Source organism: Coptis chinensis, chromosome 8 (genome assembly GCF_015680905.1).
Source record: "Coptis chinensis isolate HL-2020 chromosome 8, ASM1568090v1, whole genome shotgun sequence".
Taxonomy (NCBI): Eukaryota; Viridiplantae; Streptophyta; class Magnoliopsida; order Ranunculales; family Ranunculaceae; genus Coptis; species Coptis chinensis.
The window spans coordinates 26576911-26597789 of record NC_141463.1 but is presented as its reverse complement, the minus strand read 5'-3'; the positions used below and the strand labels follow the sequence as shown (position 1 = coordinate 26597789).

Here is a 20879-nt window from a genome sequence, read left to right as displayed (position 1 = left end):
AATGACAGGAGTGCGATTCAACCAATGCTCACAAGTACCACCTACTGCAGATCTCTGGCAACATGTGAAGCGAGTACGTACTTATTAATTCCGATGAGACAAATGAACAAGAACCAGGTTAAACTTGCAATTTGTTTTTTGGAATCAGGATCTCAACAGAAAAACATCTCGTGTGAATTTTTCAGCTTATAAAAATACCTACAATTATTGATGGACTTGCATTTTACATTTTTAATGCCATGTTTTGCTTTCTGTGACAGCAGCCCTTTGCAAACAAATACTTACAATCAAAGCCTCCTCATCCAACGACCAGAACTGGAAGCTCGGAATCACAATTTTAGTTTTTTTTACTGGGTTAAATTTGTGTTTAATATTGATATATCATATCCATATTCGAATTGGGTATATTACACCATATATGCTAATTTAGAATGCAGTTTAGTTTACGTATTTTAACATTATCGCTCGCCTATTAACAACCAGTATTGCTTGGGAGTCATGTCAAGTAGTATTGCAAGCTCCCACCTGGTGAATTCTTGCCACCATTACAGAGAACGTTTTAATTTTCTACAGAAATGTATGTGTATTTTGCTTTACATATTATTTTAGTTTCAGTAACGGGCTAAAAACATTGAAATGGATTTGTTATTGTTAAAACATTTATTTGTAACTTTTTTGGGTTTTAATTTCAAACAATTGTACTAAATGAGATGTCTCTTATTGGATTGTAATTGATTTGGGAATATAATGTATATACAATTATATTTGAGGAAAAACCATCTATCTCAGGTAAAGCAAATCATGGAAAACAATGAACGTGAATGAGTTAAATATTAGTAGATATGGAACAGAGGTAATACTTTTACTTTTTAAATTACTATTATTTTACCAAACCAATAACTTCGATTAACAGACAGCCTCCATTCAATTATCATTTTTTGCAGCCATTTGTATATGATGATATAATATTAATCCAATTCAAAGAGATGCTACAATATTTCATTGACAAATTCAAAATTGACACTCCACCAATACACTCGAAGATAGCAAGTACACAACAACTGTTTCTCTTTCTCTAAACTTCCGATAATAGAGGTGGAATGGTGGGAATACGGACCACCAATATACAAATTTGAAGGGACACCATAAACAATCCAAGAATTTAGCTTCTAGAAGAGCAATTGACTTCTTGCGTTATGTGTATATGTTTGAAGTAGAAGATTACAACTATGAAGACCTGGTAGAAAAAAGACAAAAACTTGAAATTGCAAAAAAGAAAACCGATCTTAATGAATCTATATGCTTCAAAATTGTCTAGCAAGAAATTATCAGTTTGCAGAAGAAGATTGAAGATTTAAAGTCAGGCATCAAAAACTAATTTCTTCTAGAATAAGTCCGAAGAATTATGGGTTATATTATTTGTACTAGAAGATTAGATTCGGTTCAGTCCATTATCTTATCTAATACATGACGCTTTGCTTTTAATTTGTGGCTTAGGTTTTTTCCATTGAGAGCCTTATCAAGGATGTCCTGGTAGTCACTTCTTATTCGTGTCTTGACTACCTAGGTAGGTCAACTTAAATAAAATTTAATTTTTTGGTACAAATTATCACTAATTCATAGATTTATTTGATTGAATGTGATTCTAAATTGAGAGATGTTATTCGGTCTGCTTTGTGCCTAATTTCTCACCCACTGAGCTTAAAGCTTCGATGTACAGATCTTTAAAACATAATAAGCACCTCTATTCAATATAATAAACACTGTTGCAAGGTCGTGTTGTAGGCACGGGTTATAGCTAGGATGGCAATAAAGTTCCGGGTGGAACACGACCCGTTAACCCAAACCCGAATAAAATTCTTATTATAAAACTAGGGTTTATGAACTGAAGAAAGTTTTCGTTTCAAGGTTTTTTAGATTGAGAGAGAGATGGGGACAGAGAGAAAAAGAAAAGTGAGTTTATTTGATGTAGTAGACGAGACAACAGTTTCATCAGCTGCAAAACTAGCCAAGTTGAATGGTGGGCTAGTTTTTAATAACTCACTAATAAATAAATGGACGGGGCGGGCTTATTCACCGAATTATTACGGAATACTTGAAAAGAGAAAGTCCCTTCCTGTTTGGCAACAGAAACAAGAGTTTTTTCAGGTTTTGAATGCCAACCAAACTTTGATTCTTGTTGGTGAAACTGGCAGTGGTAAAACTACTCAGGTTAGTTTTTCTATTTTACTTTTTTATTTCTTTTATTATTGTGTAGTATGATTGTATGCATATTTTTATGCTTTGATTTTGTGGGAAAGCCTACTTGAATTAGAAACGAAGAATGAAATATATTTGTGGGAAGTGTAATGTTTTGGAGAGAATAGAAGTGAAAAGATGTTTGGTTATTGTGTGTACATCTTTAGGGCATCGTCAACACATTGTTAAAAAGCATCGATAAATGAACTTTTGGCAAATTTTTTAAACAATTTGGACTCCCTTTGCATTGTTTAATCCGTTTGTATAATGTAGTGATTGCTGGAATCTGAAATAAATTCCTCTGAAAAATAGCAATTATTGGGACGTCCCATTTCGGAGAATATGGACAAAATGAAACTCATCATGTAATGTGTGTAGATCAAAATTTATAATCATGTAAAAGGAAAATTCTTTTGGGATGGGACAAGTTTTCCTGTCCCAGTTATAAAATGAAAATAAAAATAAAACCCTGTTGGTGCTTAACGTAGCAATGGTCCTTCTTGATTTGTCTTTTTTCCCATGAAATGTTACTACTTGGTTTGACATTTTGTAAAAGGTTTCCTTGGACAAAAAGGATACCTTTTAGGTTTGGATGTGTCTGGTACACTCGTAATAGTGAAGACTAGTGGTATGAGCTGCACATGCTCAAATCATACTTATGAACCCATTGACAAGTGTCTTATCTTATGAAGACCAACAAACCATTGGCTAAAATGGTGAGAGCAGATTTGATGAGACTGTTTTCAGAAGCTATGAAAAATTCAATATTGTTGAAGATCCTAAACTGGTTGTCTTAGGGACTGATGTTGTGGTGCTCTCGTTTTAATTTTTCTTCGATATAGAACATAATATTTAATACCTGAAGGGATGGTATGTCATAACTCTGGTTAACATCTTCCATTATTTTGGCAATAGGCTATGGATTATTCCGATGTATTTTTTTTTTTTTCCTTATACTTTCTTTATTTCTTATTATTTCTGTGGTGTGCGGTTCATTTTTCCTCTACTTATTTTTCTTGGAAACTCTGAGAAATCAAGAACGCGTCATTACATAAATGATTTTTTTTTTTTAATTCTTGCTTCATCTGTCCTAAAAGAGACGTATTCTTTTTTAGGTCATGTGTTAGAAAATTCTACTGGTATCACATACTATAGTTATTAGTTAGTATCTAGTACATATTGGTACATATTGGTGGAAGCCCTTCAGCAACAGTACTCACCAAAGCACTGATATTGAATATACTACTACAATAGAAAACTTGGGAGTATAGTTATATGTGGTTTAACATGGTAGTCTCTCGTCTTCTGTCTAAGTTTTAACAATGTTTAATCTATTGGTTCTGCAGATACCCCAGTTTGTTCTTGATGCTGTTAACTTGGAAAGTCAAGACAAGCGCAAGAAGATGATGGTTGCCTGCACTCAACCTCGTAGAGTTGCTGCTATGTCTGTTTCTCGTCGAGTTGCTGAGGAGATGGATGTGACCATTGGAGAAGAAGTTGGTTACAGCATCCGTTTTGAAGATTGTAGTAGTGCAAAAACTGTTTTAAAGTAAGTTGCTCTTTTGGTACATATGGGATTCTCTATACAGTGTGTTGTAAATTTCTCATTATCTTCTGTGCTCTACTTTGTTTATATTCATTTGCATGGTTGACAGGTATTTAACGGATGGTATGCTCCTAAGAGAAGCAATGACAGACCCATTGTTGGAACGCTATAAAGTGATTGTTCTTGATGAGGCTCATGAAAGAACTTTGGCAACTGATGTCCTATTTGGTCTTTTGAAGGAAGTTCTAAGAAATAGACCTGATCTGAAATTAGTTGTAATGAGTGCTACCCTTGAGGCTGAAAAGTTTCAGGCTTATTTCAGTGGTGCTCCGCTCATGAAAGTCCCTGGAAGACTTCACCCTGTGGAGATTTTTTACACACAGGATCCTGAGAGGGATTATCTTGAGGCAGCAATTAGGACAGTTGTGCAGATACACATGTGTGAGCCTGCTGGTGATATACTTGTTTTCCTTACTGGAGAGGAGGAGATAGAAGATGCCTGCCGGAAAATTAACAAAGAAGTTGCAAATTTAGGTGAGCAGGTGGGGCCTGTCAAAGTCGTGCCTCTTTATTCTACACTTCCTCCTGCTATGCAACAGAAGATATTTGATCCTGCTCCACCTGCATTGAATGACAGTGGTCCCCCTGGAAGGAAGATTGTGGTATCAACCAATATTGCAGAAACTTCTTTGACCATTGATGGTATCGTTTATGTCATTGACCCTGGTTTTGCTAAACAAAAAGTTTATAATCCACGCATACGTGTAGAGTCCTTGCTGGTATCTCCAATTTCAAGGGCTAGTGCCCACCAGAGATCTGGTCGTGCTGGAAGAACACAACCAGGGAAATGCTTCAGACTCTACACAGAGAAAAGTTTCAAGGATGATCTTCAGCCACAGACATATCCAGAGATACTTCGATCAAATCTTGCAAACACTGTTCTCACCTTGAAGAAACTCGGGATTGATGACCTTGTCCATTTTGATTTTATGGACCCTCCTGCACCTGAGACATTGATGCGCGCATTAGAGGTGTTGAATTACTTGGGTGCCCTAGATGATGATGGAAATTTAACCAAACTTGGGGAAATCATGAGTGAGTTCCCCTTGGATCCGCAAATGTCAAAGATGCTGGTTGTTAGCCCTGAATTTAATTGTTCAAATGAGATCCTCTCCATTTCAGCTATGCTGTCAGGTATGTCATCTTTTATTTTTAATAACTGTCTATTTGTTCTATACTGAAATTGGTGAAGTCCGTGAGTGTCGCGCCTTTGGTAGGTGTTTGTGGGGAATTTAGTTTTAGATAAGCATCGCCAAGTTATTACTTATTACGCACTCTCAATTACTTTACTGGAGTATTTGATTGTGATATGAGTCCAGTTATGAGGACCATTAAATTTTTCAAGGGATCGGCCGTGAAGGCTCCTCCCCAGTAGGGGGTCAATCGACCAGGCCATGCTACACATTTATAATTGTGAAAACATGTTGAGGTTTTGTTAAAAATTTGCCTTGGTTTGGTATTGTGTCATCAAATGCACACCTTTTTAAGGTATGCAAAGCATTTGTTTGGTCGTCAGAGTTTTCTGGTGTCCAATTAGGATGTCATCAGCCACTCCTGGTTCTCGGTGGCATGTACCATGTACCATAGAAATTATAAGTGCTGATGTAAACGGTTGCAGTTTCTCAGTTATTCTCTCATGAAGCAAATGGCGTCTTTCCTGTTTCCTATCCATCTGCTGACCTACCGTGGGCCTCCTCTGTGATAACAATTTGTTTCTCTAGTACCCAATTGCTTTGTCCGGCCTAAGGAGGCTCAGAAAGCTGCTGATGAAGCAAAAGCACGGTTTGGCCACATCGACGGGGATCATCTCACACTTCTGAATGTGTACCATGCGTACAAACAAAACAGTGAGTTCCAAGTTATGTGTTCATTTATTCAGCATCTAATTCATCTTGTATTTGGTATTTACCTTGTTTTTGGATGGTATGTTGCAGACGAGGATGCTCAGTGGTGCTACGATAATTTTGTAAATAATAGGGCTCTGAAGTCTGCTGATAATGTGAGGCAACAGCTTGTGCGCATCATGGCTAGATTCAACTTAAAACTGTGCAGCACAGATTTCAGCAGTCGAGATTATTATGTAAACATAAAGAAAACTATGTTAGCAGGGTACTTTATGCAGGTAGCTCACCTTGAGCGTGCTGGTCACTATTTGACTGTGAAAGACAATCAGGTATCTCTTAAGTGTAGATTTCTCTTGATTGTGTAGTGTAAATCCTAACGTCATGCTGTTCCCTTATCAAAAGTTAGGGTTCAAAATTTGGTGATTATTATTTCTTGGTTCTGCAGGTTGTCCACCTTCATCCATCAAACTGCTTGGATCACAAGCCTGAGTGGGCCATTTACAATGAGTATGTCTTGACCAGCAGGAATTTTATTCGTACAGTTACAGATATTCGTGGGGAATGGTAAGTTGCTATAATAATTTTGTTTATAGTGGCTGATGTTTTTATCATGTGCCCTATTTAACATTTACGGGCACATCTTTACTAGTTGCATATCTTTGTTAGTCCTGTGCAGTACTAGTATTATCTGCAAATGTGCATAATCATGAACTGTGATTGCTAAACCTTCACTTCGCTTTGCAGGCTAGTCGACATTGCACCTCACTACTATGATCTTGCCAATTTCCCTTCGTGTGAGGCTAAGCGTGTCCTGGAAAAGCATTACAAGAAACGTGAGAAGGAGAGGGAGGATAACAAGAGCTGGAAATAAGTTTGACTCGGTCCATTTCTTCTCACCATTAGTTGGGTTCATCTTTGTTGAAAAGGATAGCTTGTTGAAGATAAATGAGCTGGAAGTAAGTTTAATTTATTGATTTGGTCTCCCCTTCAGATGGTTTTATACTGCAATTGAGGGAAGGTTAGGTTGATTTGACTCAGGTCTCTTCAGTTGCATATGCAGGGTGTTCAGGGGCACAAAGAGGTCACTGCCTGAGTCAGAGTCGAGGTTCAGTCGTCCTGTTAATTGTGTACGCTTGCAAGTCTGCAATCTATAATTTTGGTTGGAGTGGTTGGTTTTTGTGGTATGATTAATGTGGTTTAGTACCAAACAAAATTGCTCCCACAAATTCATGTTGTACTAGATTTAAGTCATTTAACTACGGATGTTTTTATATCTGAAAGTTGAGGGAAAATTGCGTTACACAGGTAGAAACACCTCATCCTCTTGTTTCTACAGGCTCTTACTGGTGTTCTAATCAGCTACTGTTTCAGTTAAATGAAATGCAAATTTTATCAACAAGGGTATTATGTTTTTATTTTCCGGATAAACGAAATATTACTTGGACGAGCAACAGAGCAAGAGGCTTTTTATATCCTAGTTTGATTCGTTTAGGTTTTGTCTTCCAGTATTCGTTTCCACAACAATTTTACTATTTGAAAAGGAAGTATCATCTCTTGTACAAGCAACCACGTCTTTTGAGGACTGACTACCTAAATCACCTTATAAATACGTGAGACGAAGTGTATCCCTCGTAATTAGATTTTATCAATTATTGTTTTCTGGAACGAAAAAATATCTGGTAAGTAGTAAGTTAGTTGTGGAGGGTCATTGGAAATTTGGACTAGGAGATTGTGAATTTGATGAAAGTTGAGTTGATCAAATTAAGTACCAGGGTTATCATGTACTAATTATGTGTTTGTTTATGCAAATAAAGGAAGTAAATATTGGGAAAGAGCCCTTGCTTCGACTCATCCTTATGGGTAGGAAAAGCCTTCCAGATCCTAGCAAGAAAATCCGACCTTATTGGGGATTTGTAGAAATGGTCACAACGAAAATCGAAGATGTAAAGGATGCCCTTAAAGGAGGTATACATGTATATACAGTTATATAACATGTCTCTCTTGCAAATGCTTTTGTACTTTATTTGGAATGAGAATATATGCAATCTTTTTATTTGTTGGATCCTCCTAGCATATTCAAATACTTTTGTTTTGCAGAGGACTATGATACAAAATCTTTTATTTGGTTTGACTGTTAATTTTTAAGTTATATAACTGAAAATAACACAACTGCCCCCATCTAAGTAAAATTGAACTTTATCTTTTTGAAAACAATAAACACATTTGTGTCATTTTTAGTTGCTACAGTCAACCAATCCAAAAGTTAACCGTGTGTTTAGGAGGAGACCATAATTCCCCATCTAGTATAGTGGGGGAAATCCTAGTTGGGTCATCTAGGGTAATACAGTTAATCCCAAAAACTAGAAGACATAAGCACACTTCTCCAGCAAGAACATTGGGTAAGCAAGAGCATTGGATGAAGGAGTTTATCGAATCTTGAGGCATGAGTCGGGTAAAAAGATGCACACCCATTTGATCTACAAGCATGAATTCCCTCCTGAAGGGGAGAAAAATGAACCACAAGAGTCACTTAGCATAGAGCGTGAAGCATCATTTATCATACAAATAAAGAACCCTGACCAACATGGCTCATCATCCCGGTCAACATGGCTCATCATCCCGGTTTAGTGGACTTGAGACAAAGCGCAAGGCTGTCTGCCCAGCCCACTTACAAGGTCAGTTTGGAAAATTGAGATACACTCATACACTATGGCAGATCCCCAGGACTTTTTGAACTATGAAGGGCGTGAGTTCCTACTTATAGCAGCTTCAGATGACATTGAGGAAGAGTTGGGACTGGAACTGAAGGGGAACCATCAGATGCCTCGTGTTCCGACTTATTGATAACTTTTGGGGAGACTGCATCAGCTAGTCCCCTTCTCAAGGGTACTTGGGATTGAACTAATTCAAAATCTGACTTCATATGTTTTGCTGCTAGCCACAAGTAATGATACAGGCCTAATAATTTGACCTATTTTACAATATAACTGTTGTTTTGCAGCAATGATACACAGCCCTACTAATTTGACCTACTTTACAGTGCGCAGTAGTACGTACGGCACATATATGTGTGTGCCGAACTCATGTTCCGCCCATCCACCCCCTCTCTACTCATGTTTCCAAAGTCTAACATCCCATAAAAATTCAGCTCCCCAAAAACAAATAAAATGGATGTTAGACATCCCATGTTAAATTCACCCACACCCAAAAAACTTGTTAACTCACCCCAATAAAACAATTGGCTATACCAAATATCCCTTTACTCCTCCCTTCTTTAACATATATTTTATATTGAATATCTTGGTCATTAAAATGATATCTTGAGAATGCAAACTCTCATACATAATTTTGTATAATCATCAAAATTTGGTATTTGATTTGGTGGGGTGAGCCAGGCCTGTGCAATAGTGCAACGCATAGGCGACACATGAGGAACCCAGCTAGCGGTGAACCATTAGCTCACATATCAGATATTAAACTGATAAGAACAGATACTACACTTGATCTTAGCCAAAAGGCCGAGAAAAGTATGCTTTGGTTATCGTTTGAAGTTCCGTCTTATACTCCCAGCCCCCAGTTTAACCAACTCTCGAGTTAAGGATGCTTCTAGCTTGCTCAAATTTTGTAGTCAATAAGAAACAATAGATCGATCTATAAGTCTATTCCTTGAGGTTATATTGGTTTGATACTTCATATGGTACATCACAGAGGCAAAATTGAAATAGATATTTTTTGGAAAGATTTGTTAGCATTTGTTAGGATAGGGCTTACATAGTTGATATTTTTTGGTATCCCATGTATGTTTTAATGTAATGACTGTTAGGGAGCACCATTGCATAAAGCTGAACGCACATAGAATTATTCTAATTATCATTGGGAACAAAACTAGTTTAGTTTTTTTAGAATAAGGTGCTTCCTTAGATCACCCTCTTGCACCCAGCCTTGTGTAATACTAGGGTATGCCCGTGCCTACGACTCGTGAGATCTCAACGCCGGCGCTTTCTTATCCCGATCCGCTCATCATCGTGCCATTGGCACAAAGCGTCGATGCTTAAACGCTGCGTGTCTTGACGCGAAACAACACGCCGCGCCGCCGGTAGCAAAGCCGACCAGCGCCGACGCGAAACAACTTCGTCGGCGCGCCGGTATTAATGTATGTGGCGTCTTCGCCGAAACAACTTCGTTAAAGCGAAAGCGGCCCAATTGCCCATTATCCATAAACCCAATAACATCAATTGGGTCACCAATCATCGCGATGCACAAATTGTCAAATTTGGAGGCCAAACGGTTTATAAGCCCGAAATTTTTGGCTGATTTTTGATGCCTACCCCACTATTACAATTTTTTTTTAATTGAGCCCATCCTCATGGTTCCAAGCCCATAAAAGATTCAACCCATAAAAATTTTGTCCAATGTTGATTTTTTTGTGTGGGGGTGGGTGAGGTGAGAAAAACTGTTTAACTCACCCTATAAAAACTTTTTAATTCACCCTCCATGAGTTTTGAGTGGCTATGGTTAGAAGGTGTGTCGACCACGTCTCACCTTATGACGTGGAATATGCCCTCCCACTCCTCCCTATTTTGTTAGATAGATCGTTGTTGACCTCATACTCTCTAATTCAAGCTTGACGACTCATCAAATGGGACACTCACTGCTTTGTTTATAGCCATTGTTATACGATATTAAAGATGTATTAGATAATTGTCTGGAAAGTGGAAACTTGTGAAAATATCTAAGAGCATATATTTGTAAAGAGATTTCAAGAACTAGAAGCATTGTATATGTAATTAAGGAGTAATTAATCTGAGATAATTGTATAGATTGAGACAAGTGGATAGATCTGGATCAAGCACTATATGATTAAACCTATAATAAGAAGTGAATAAGAAGTTTTGAAAATAATTCCAGTCAACAGTGTTGCTGTGTATCTCGACTATCAGTGATTATTCGGTACTAATAGCTTTCATCACAAAATCATATTACTTTTGAGAGTCGAACTTAATCCGCCATGTTGATTGTGGATATCAGTATTAAGAAATATGCAAACCAACACGACTTTTAGACTTGAGGATTTTGTTAGTTGTTAATGAACTTTTTGTGAATTGTGTTAAGGAAATATTTCGCTGGTACTTTTTTATTTTTTGTCGGTTTTCTAAAATATAGCACAGACCTATCTAACATATTCCCACTATTCCTTAATTTTTTTATTTACCAAACTAACATCGTCAATATCGACACTATTTAATCACTCAAAAGTAGGGCTGGAAATGGAGCGGGTTCGGGTCGGATCATACTATATCCATGCCCATATCCATTTTTTCAATACAAAACCAGATCCGGATCTATATACCATTTTTGTAAATGGGATAATCGGATCCGACCCGACCCGACCCGAATTGCGAACCACAAGTTCTCAATCACCCACGTGTCTACAAACAAGAGACCTATTATTATTTGGAAGATATATTAACAAAATTTTATATTTTGGATTCGGATCTAGGAGGATCCGAACCGTTTAAATATTTGAATCCGAATTAAAATGGATAATCCATATCCGACCCATTTTCTTATTCGGACTCATTATTAAGGTCCAAACCCGTTGAAATGGGTTTGGATCGGGTTGGATTCGGGTCAAAACCCGCACCATTTCCAGCCCTACTCAAAAGCCGTGACTGAAATTCCGACTCATAAATATCAGAAAAACTATATCCTGCCAAAGAAGATACTGAAAATTGAGTCAGTCAAATATCATAGAGGCAATTGGAAACTTCACACTTTCACAGACCCTCCTAATTTGAAGCTTAGAATTTGAGATGGCAAAAAAATGTTCCACTCTCATCCTATCTGTAACCAAAGATCAGTTTCCAGCTTTCATTTGTTGTTACTTGTTAGTCAAAGAACTTTTTTTTGGTGAAGGTTGTTAGTCAAGAACTTGAATTCATTCAAACATGCACTTGAAACAAGGATGTTCCTTATTACTTAAAGTTCCAGAAAAATCCCCACTATGATTACTATCCAACTCAAATCCACTTCCTCCAAAGAAGAATCTGTCGTGATAAAAAGATTGAACCATGAAAAAGACATAACACTAGCATTTGAGTATTTCAAGTCAATAACAAACACCAACTCATTTAACACACTCACTCGACTTACCAAACCATGATATATAAACTCCAGTGCGAAAATGAATTAGATGGTGTTCAATATCTTTTACAAAGGATGAACATAGATGGGGTTAATTGTACTGAAGACATTTTCATTGCTGTGATAAATTGTTATAAGAAAGTTAATAAGGCGGCGAAACAAGTGGTGCAGATGTTTTATAGGTTGAATGATTTTGGGTGTAAGCCAATGGTGAAGATTTATAATTGTTTGTTAGATACATTGTTGAATGAAAATAAATTTCATATGATTAATATTGTTTATATGTTTATATGAAGAAAGACAGTAGTCACTATAGAGTGTGAAGCATCAAGCATCATACAAATAAAGAACCAACTGGCTCAGTATCCCAGTAGCATCATACAAATAAAGAACCAACTGGCTCATTATCCCAGTCCAGTTGAATTTTTGGGAGACTGCGTCAGCTAGCCCCCTGCTCAAATTGTATAATCTTGGTCTTGAAACTGATCGTCTTCAGAATTTTAGCCATATCATGCCTTAAAGGCCGACCAGTCTGTTATCAAGAAACTTGGTATTTGATTTGTGCAGTAGTGTTAAGCATAGGCGACACATGAAGAACCCAGCAGCAAGCTACTGTTATGGAACCTCCCCCTACAAACATTAATTTAATATCATGTGAGCCACTACCGGCTCACATATCAGATATTAAACTGATAAGAACAGATACTACACTTGATCTTAGCCAAAAGGCCGAGAAAGGTATGCTTTGTTTAGGTTTTGAAGTCCTATCTTATACTCCCAGCACCCAGTTTACGTGTTCTTGCTATGCAGTGTGGGACAAAGGCATACATTGAACGCTTGATTACGGAAATGCAGTGCAGACTGCAGCGCAGTGTGAGAGGCTGAGAGCCTCTGGAGTTCTAATGGAATGCTTCTAGGCGTTCTAGCTAGCACAGATTTCGTAGTCAATAATAAACAATAGATTGTCTACTGTCTGGTCATTGATATTATATTGCTCTGATAGTTCGTGTCGTTCATTACAGAGGCAAAATTGAAATGAAAATTTGTTGGAAATATGTGTTAGCATTTGTTAGGATATGGCTTACATAGTTGATCATTTTTGGGTGTAACATGTATTTGGATAATGTAATGGCAGTATGGCACCATTGCATCAAACTGAACACACATGTAACATTCACAGAATTATGCCAAATATCATGGGAAACATAACTAGTCAGTTATAATCTTTTTTTAAGGTGCTTCCTTAATTAGATCAACGTCTTGCACACAGCCTTGTCTAACACCGTTGTTGACTTCATACTCTCCAATTCAAGCAGGTCCTCATCGGCTCATCCTCAAGCTTGGCGACTCATCAGATGGGACATTGACAGCTTTGTTCATAACCATTGACCCATTGTTATACTATATTTAAATATATCTAACTATTTTAAAGGAGTCCGGTTCCTCTATAACCGGATACAGATATTAATCTCTGTAAGGCTGCACCCCATTCCTTCAAAACTGGAGGGAGTGGCGGTGGTCATTGCCCCCCATCTCTCTATTTTACTCTCCATATATAGAGAGTGAAATGGAGGAATAGAGAGTGCATTCCACGCCACTTGAAGTGGAGTGGTTTGTAAAAACTCAAACGGCACCACTTCAAGTGGCGTGGAATGCAATATGCAATTTCAAACCGCGCCATTTGAAGTAGAGTGGTTTGCAAAGTGTCCCCACCATATTACATGGTAATTATGAGAACAGTGAATTACTACACTACCCCCACTACTTCTATTTTATTACGGATGTATCCTATTACTCAATTTAATTTAATTTTGCCGTGTGTGTTTTTGCGTAATTAAAACAAAATTTTCCAAATTAATTGACAATTATAAAATAAAACGAATTGCATAACATAAAAAAAAAAACATTCCATTATTACAACACACACAAATTAAAATGGCATGAAATAACACAACACTTCCAAAAGATATTCAATTTCAATCGAATCTTAGGTGATTCGGTGAACTCTAAGTTCCTTGATACACCAGACATACGTGCTTGCATATCCAAATTAATTTGACGTTTCATCCCCTTATAATATATTTTCCCCTCTGGTGTCATATCTGAAGTATTTGTGGTCATAATTTTTGACTCCCACTCCAATCTCGCGAGGGTTGGCTCCTTTTCTTTATTTTTACCACGTGAAGAATTTTTTTCACTGGATTCATAAACTTCATAGGCTTTTTTCCCGCGGTCACGCGAGTCTTCAATAGCCTCCATCGCTCGTCGAGAGTATTCTTCAATATTCTTCAGACTGGGTGTATTTTGTGATTCAGCTCTTTTCACTTGTTTTGCTTTGTCTCGCCCACGTACCCTTGTCGACGAAGGATTTCCTGGCATACCAGAATCAGGTGTTGCCCCAGTCTCGACACCAATGTTTACTGATGCGGGTGATGTGAAATCCATATTGTTAATGGAGATGCCAGGTGTCGGTGAGACTTCATGTGGAGCCCATTTCTGGTTGTCTTTCAATAGTTCCCATGCGTGATCCATGGTAAAATTCTTGTGACCCGTTGACCTTTCGACATACATCTATTTTGCTTATGTCATCTGTTAAGAAAAATTATACAAACTGTAATATTAAATGAAATACAAATTAAATTTAACAATACTAGTGAATTTCATATCAATACTTACAATATGTGCATCGTTTGCTCCAGAAATGTTAAATGATTCAGCTAGATGGACACAACCACGAAACAGAGTTATAGCTTTGTTGATACTTCCCCAAAGATTTTCCAAGCTTTTCTTGGTTCGATGAATATAACAGAACTTCAATCTCTTTGTCTCGTAGTGATTCGCAATATTATCCCAGAGCATGTTATAGGACTGGTTGATCCCAGTAATTGGATCAATAGAGAACTGTAACCATGCTTCAATTAAAATTGTGTCTTCCATTGGGTTAAATGACGATTTCCTAGAAGACATTGCTATAAAACAAGCTTAGTACTAAATGAGAATAAAACTGAGAGAATGAGATTTTATTTTTTGTTGGTTCAAAACAGAATGAGAAATGTGTGAATTGTATGATGAGAATGGATACGTATTTATAACTAAAAAATCATAAATGTGGCACTCGCTCCAAGTCAGGAAATAAATGTGGCACTCGCTCCAAGGAAATAAATGTGGCACTCGTTCCAAGGAAATAAATATGGCACTCTCTCCAAGAAAATAAATGTGGCACTCACTCCAAGGAAATAAATGTGGCACTCTCTCCAAGTCAGGAAATAAATGTGGCACTCGCTCCAATCTCCAATCTCCATTCTCCAAAATCTTATCTTCAAAAAATTTGGACCTCAATTTTAGATTTCATTTGTCTATATAAACAATAATAAGCATATACCATTCCAATGTACCTTCTTACTTCGTTCATTATTTTCTCTTTCTTGTATAATCTTAAGGAAAATGGCCTTTGGAGCTGGTCTTTCTCATCATCATTCTTCCAACTCTTCTGATAATGAAAACAATGATGCTATTAATCAAAGAAATCATTTTCTTCAATTCTACCAACAAGATCAAGATTTTTTGGATACCGCAGCTATTGGCATCCAAGCAAATCTTGCTGCAACGGTTGCTATCTATAATAATGTCATTCAACCTGAAAGGCCCCGTCTAGGGTCTATTGCAGGACGCAAGTATCGTAACCGTAATAGAGTCATGGGCAATGCTCGTCTAAAGGCTGATTACTTTGGTCCGAATCCCACATATGATGAAGGCATTTTCAACGATCATGACCGAAGTAGTCGAGTCTATTCTTGAGGATTAGGAGTCGCCTAAAGGCAACATAGTGACGTTTGGAAGAAGAAATCTGACGCAGCTGGTAAAGTCGGATTGTCATCTCGGGGAAGAATGTTGTGTGCATTGCAAACGGTAGCTTACGGAACCCCAGCTGATTTTCTGGATCAGTATTTCTGCATTGTTAAATCAACCATACTCTCATATGTAAAATTGTTCTGCCAACATATAGTGGAGGCATTTGGTCCCGAATATTTGAGAGAACCAAACCAGGAGGACATTGCAAGGTTGCTTAACGTTGCTGAGCTAAGGGGGTTTCTAGGAATGCTTGGTAGTCTCGATTGTATGCATTGGACTTGGGAAGCATGTCCAACAGAGTGGGCAGGATAGTACACTGGAAGACATGGAGCTGCAACCATCGCGTTTTCGAGGCGGTTTGCTTCTACGACATGTGGATATGACACGCTTACTTCGGCCTACCAGGTACTAATAATAACGTTAATGTTTTGTGGCGCTCTACTCTTTTCAATAATCTCATGTTTGGTTTTACCCCTCCTGCAAACTATACTCTCATGGGTAGAAACTATACCATTGGTTACTATCTGACGGATGGTATATATCCTAAATGGTCTACACTAGTGAAAGCGATTAAAAAACCTAGAGGTGAAAGAGAACAATTTTTTACACAGATGCAAGAGTGTTACGGAAAGATGTTGAGCGAGCATTTGGAGTTCTTCAAAAAAGATTTGCCATTGTTAGGGGTCGAGCTCGCCTATGGGAGAAAGATGTGTTGCATGATGTTATGTCAGCATGCATAATTATGCATAACATGATTGTGGAAGAAGAAAGACATACATATGTGCATGCAGAAGAGTTTGGAGATTTACCACCTACAAGGGACTATAATTATGAAGAGGCTGCTGTCCCACATATTGTTCTTGAACGAGACACTAGTAATGTTGAATTTATAAGAGTCCTACAACGTTTAGCTTATATGCACAATCGAGTTGAGCATAGAGAATTAGAACCACGCTTAATTAATCACTTGTGGGAATGGCGTGCAAACCAATAAATAAAGTTGTTTGGTGTCTTATTATTTCCAAGTTCAAACCAATAAATAAAGTTGTTTGTTGTCTTATTATTTCCAAGTTCAAACCAATAAATAAAGTTATTTGTTGTCTTATTATTTTTCAAGTTCCAAAGTCTTCACGTTTCAATGTTGTATGTTGTGTTGTATGTAACTTTTAAGTTTTGTATTTCAAATGTTATGTGTTTGAAGTTACATATTATAAACTATCTTTTGAAAAAAAAAAAAAAAAAAAAAAAAAAAAAAAAAAGGCGAGAGTCTCCTTTTTGTATTTTCAATACTTTTTCATAATATTAATCCTGTCATACCTGCAATGTATCATAAACTACATTATTACATCCTGTCATACCCGACAATCTCCTTGTATTTTCAATACTTTCCCATAATCAACATGATATCAAATATATACACCATTTGAGGAAATTAAATATTTCTTACAAACACAATAAATAAGTCCTCCACTTATTACAACTTGAAAGGAAATATATTTTAAAAACTATATTACAACTTGAAAGGAAATACGTCCTCCAGTTGCTGTTAGTGTGATTGAAACTGGAGGGTCCAAAAGCACAAGTCCCAAAGAAAAGTGGTTTAAATGAGTATCTGCTGAAAAATTACCATTCATCTTGAGACTATTCTTCTACTCGTCCACCACTACTGCTGTAACAAAGAAAGGCTATATATGACTATGTCGTTCATGGCATTGTACTAGTAAGAGTTATGATATCGATAGCCATAATAAAGGATCGGGAATTTTACAACATACAGTAAGTGTTATCACATTTAATAAAATCAACATTGGACTAGGAAGCTATCTTGACGATGTAACCATTAAGGAATGCCAAAATCATCACAAATCTAGCTTTCTTTATGAGAGAAAAAATACCGAGATGAATAGCGGCCATCATCATCATCATAGGCTTTCTTTATAAGCAGTTCTTCCTAGCAAGGCTTAAAGCCTGTAATAATTAACTCTTGAATGACAAGCTAATTAAGAAAATCGCAGACACATACTCATTTAATTTAACAAACAAATAATTTCATGTAATCAACGGTTCTTCCATCTATCTAACAAGGGCTGAAGCAGATTGTCTGACTGAACTAAACTGAACATAAATCATGTTCATAACGAAGAATATTTGAGTAAACAGACAAATATTCATCTGCGCGAATATTTGAGTAATAGCACTGTCATGAAAGATCGAGCCTATGATGATGATGAAAGCTTTAATCTACTAAAACTAGCTAAAGGTAGAACCAACACCCAACCTAAAGCAAAGGAATCCAAGGATAAGCCATCCAAGTTCACAACTTGGACCAAACGAAAATGATTTACTAGACCCTATAATCTTGGAAGTCAAACTCACTTGTCCCGTTTGCACTGGCTTTACATCTAGCTTCCAAGATTCTCTCTTTGTCATTCACTAGTACCACAAGATCTGAGACTTCTTCCCGACATCACTTCCCCCTGTCTCTCCCCACTAGAATCAATGTATTGAAAATCGGGGCAAATGTCCAAGCAAGATGAAAAAAAATGTCACAAGTAAGTTACAAGATCATGAGTACAAGCATCACAAAAATATATTTATAAAAATAGGTAAAATAATCCAAGGTTAAAAATTTGAGGATGTTATACCATCAAGCCACCAAGGGAGCTATTAAAGTACCGTGCTAAAACCACCCACACTGCCACTACTATCCCCCGAAAAGTACTTCGAAAAGCCGAGTCACCATGAAAGGGAGTAACGCCATCAATGCCTCAAATTGAGGATAGTATACACCATCATATGAGTCTCAAATACTTGGGAATGAGTATGTTGATCCTCTGAACTACTAGATGATATAACCACGAGCCTTTGAAGCATTTGGAGGCATCAATCTTAGCCTGCATATATTCAAAGATAACAATTACTTATATAACCAACCTCATAACCAACACTAACAAGGTTGCCTCTCGATTAGATGATAAATGGCGCAAGCTTGGCAAGTTATAATGGATTTTTTCTATTTCCTATGTTTATTAGATAAGGTGTTTTAACCTTGTTTTGTCAGATGTCCCAAGCAAATTTAATTCTGAACCCCATAATTCTTATAGAGTTTCCGTCGTTTTTATTTCCATGTATGTTCTAACCTTTTTTGTCCTAGAATTTCCACCCCATCCATGGTTTTTTTCTTTTTTATTAAAATGCTTTGAGGACAAAGCATGCTTCTTGTTTGGGGGGAGGGCATAGAAACACATGTAATTAAGGCATCTGTTAGGATATAGAAATGTATAATATGCATTTGTTTTCAAGTTAAAAATTTTCAAAAATATAAATAAATAAGTTTATGCTATACATTTAGGAATATTGGTATTGTTTTCTTTCTCTATGCTCTTAACAATCTAGAAGTCTCACGTAGCTTTTGCATCAGAATAATTGTTAGAAACTTAGGATAATATGTAGGTAATAATCTTTGCATCTATCTATAAATATAATACATGAGTATCTATGATTGTTAGCGAAGTTTTAAAGCTAGGCTAGAGTACTTATTCTACAAATCTGTGAGAATATAGCCTAAAAGCCTTATATGAACGAAACATTTGAGAAATAACACAAGGGAGAAGTAAAATCGGATAGAGAAATCACACGTCCACTTGCTTGATCACTATGCCATATCCTAAAAAGCGAGAATTTAGGCCCTCTTTGGATCGATATAGCCGAAATTCAAACTCATGAATTATTTTCCGCTAGTAAGCCCTTCGAGCCCTTCTTTAGCCTTTCATAACCCACAAATCCTTTACCCTGTTACAAAAACAAAAACAAAAAAAAAAAAAAAAAAAAAAAAAAAAAAAAAAAAAAAAAACAACCTACCCAATCTATAATAAGTCTGATAATAGAATGAGGAAGAAAGATGAAGAGAAAAAAAAACCGGTGTAAACAAAAGTTAGTTAATTGCTTCATAAAATAAAGAAAAGAAGTTTCCATCCAAAGAAAAGAAAAATAAAAATAGAAATAAAATAAAAACTCCAAAAAAAATATAATAAAAGGAGTCAAAAGCCAAAGAAAAAGAAAAAAAATAATATGGCTAAGGATGGAAACAAAGTGTAGAAGCAAAAGTAAATAACAAGGTTTTCTCTAAGTTACATAATATGAAGACTCTACTATCTCAGACTTGTCCTTTTGAATATCCATTTCCTTCCTTCTTAAACCATCTCCTAATCCCCGCAACACCTAATAAAGACTTCTAGCTCAATTAGGAATAGGTTAGTGTGATAGTAAGTGGCAGATGTGTTTGATCGACTCCGGCTTCCTTGTTGTCATTGAGATTGTAAGGTAAAGTGTGCCCACCGCACACTGGAGTAGCCAAAACTTGAGCGGAAAAAATCGAGTGGTTTTCGCCTTGACATTTATGTGAGGACCTACTTAAGAACGATATTCGAGTTTTCAAAACTTAACCTGCTAGGCATTTCATAGTATTACTCATAGTATTTATATTAAGTATCATAGATGATTGATTATTATGCATATATTAGCTTAGGTTTTTGACTTGGTTATTCTTATTCATTTGCTAGTGAGATGTACAGATAGTTGGGACATGAATGAGGAAACAATAGTTTTATTTCTTAGTCGTTGTTGTATAGTTGAAGTTTGTGAGTACCTTCACTGGAAAACTCTCACGAGGCTATAACTTCGTCCACTAGGGAATTCCTAGTGGTTTAAAGGCCTTGTTGCATATGGTAAAATGCAATCGCGACTCAAAGCGAGAGAGTAGTTAGAACTCCATTTTTTGGTCACTTATTTTAATTTCTCATCTTTGCTTGAGGACAAGCAAAATGCTGTTTGGGGTGGTTTGATAAGAGCCCAAAACTGTAGTTTTAACCCCTCGTAATGATCATACTTTTAGACCAATTATGTGAGTAATAATTAAGAGTTAACACCGATTCGTGTTTTATGCATTTCGGGTTTCAAAGTCCATTATGTGCGAAAATGTGCCACTTTAGCGAGATAAAGGAGCAAAGGTTGGTTACTAAGGAGTTCCATGATTAAAGGCCAAGATTCAAGAAGACAAAGCCTTTCTAAAGCCCGGTCAAACGCTGAAAAGTCGATTCGCATAAACAAAGACACAAGTCGGTAGAACTTCCGAAGGCCGTATCTTTGGACTCAGACCTCGGAATGGGGCCTACCTTATGTCAAAACGACCGGCT

At 36.8% G+C, this 20879-nt stretch overlaps 1 protein-coding gene, 1 non-coding gene and 2 pseudogenes across 4 annotated transcripts; 2 read left to right on the top strand and 2 right to left on the bottom strand.

Annotated features, from left to right (window-relative positions):
- Nucleotides 1–1789: 1789 nt before the first annotated feature.
- On the top strand, nt 1790–7087 carry LOC147480804 (putative pre-mRNA-splicing factor ATP-dependent RNA helicase DEAH2). 3 transcript variants are annotated; one of them, XR_015204600.1, is made up of 8 exons: nt 1790–2211; nt 3585–3787; nt 3894–4978; nt 5566–5691; nt 5779–6017; nt 6134–6252; nt 6433–6644; nt 6737–7087. XR_015204600.1 is itself a non-coding variant. In XM_086577465.1 (7 exons), the coding sequence occupies exons 1-7, from the start codon at nt 1930–1932 to the stop codon at nt 6557–6559; spliced, it is 2181 nt and encodes a 726-aa protein (XP_086433591.1). In that variant the 5' UTR covers nt 1790–1929; the 3' UTR covers nt 6560–7087. The 3 variants fall into 3 exon arrangements, 1 of the variants encoding a protein (XP_086433591.1); XR_015204601.1 differs by having other exon boundaries at nt 6749–6988; XM_086577465.1 differs by having other exon boundaries at nt 6433–7087.
- A 266-nt stretch (nt 7088–7353) lies between these two features.
- LOC147480803 (uncharacterized) lies at nt 7354–8670 on the top strand (annotated as a pseudogene).
- A 399-nt stretch (nt 8671–9069) lies between these two features.
- Nucleotides 9070–9219, bottom strand: LOC147480802 (U2 spliceosomal RNA; annotated as a pseudogene).
- A 3158-nt stretch (nt 9220–12377) lies between these two features.
- On the bottom strand, nt 12378–12574 carry LOC147480801 (U2 spliceosomal RNA). The gene has a single exon (XR_015207069.1). It is a non-coding gene; the product is annotated as a U2 spliceosomal RNA (small nuclear RNA).
- Between the last annotated feature and the right edge of the window lie 8305 nt (nt 12575–20879).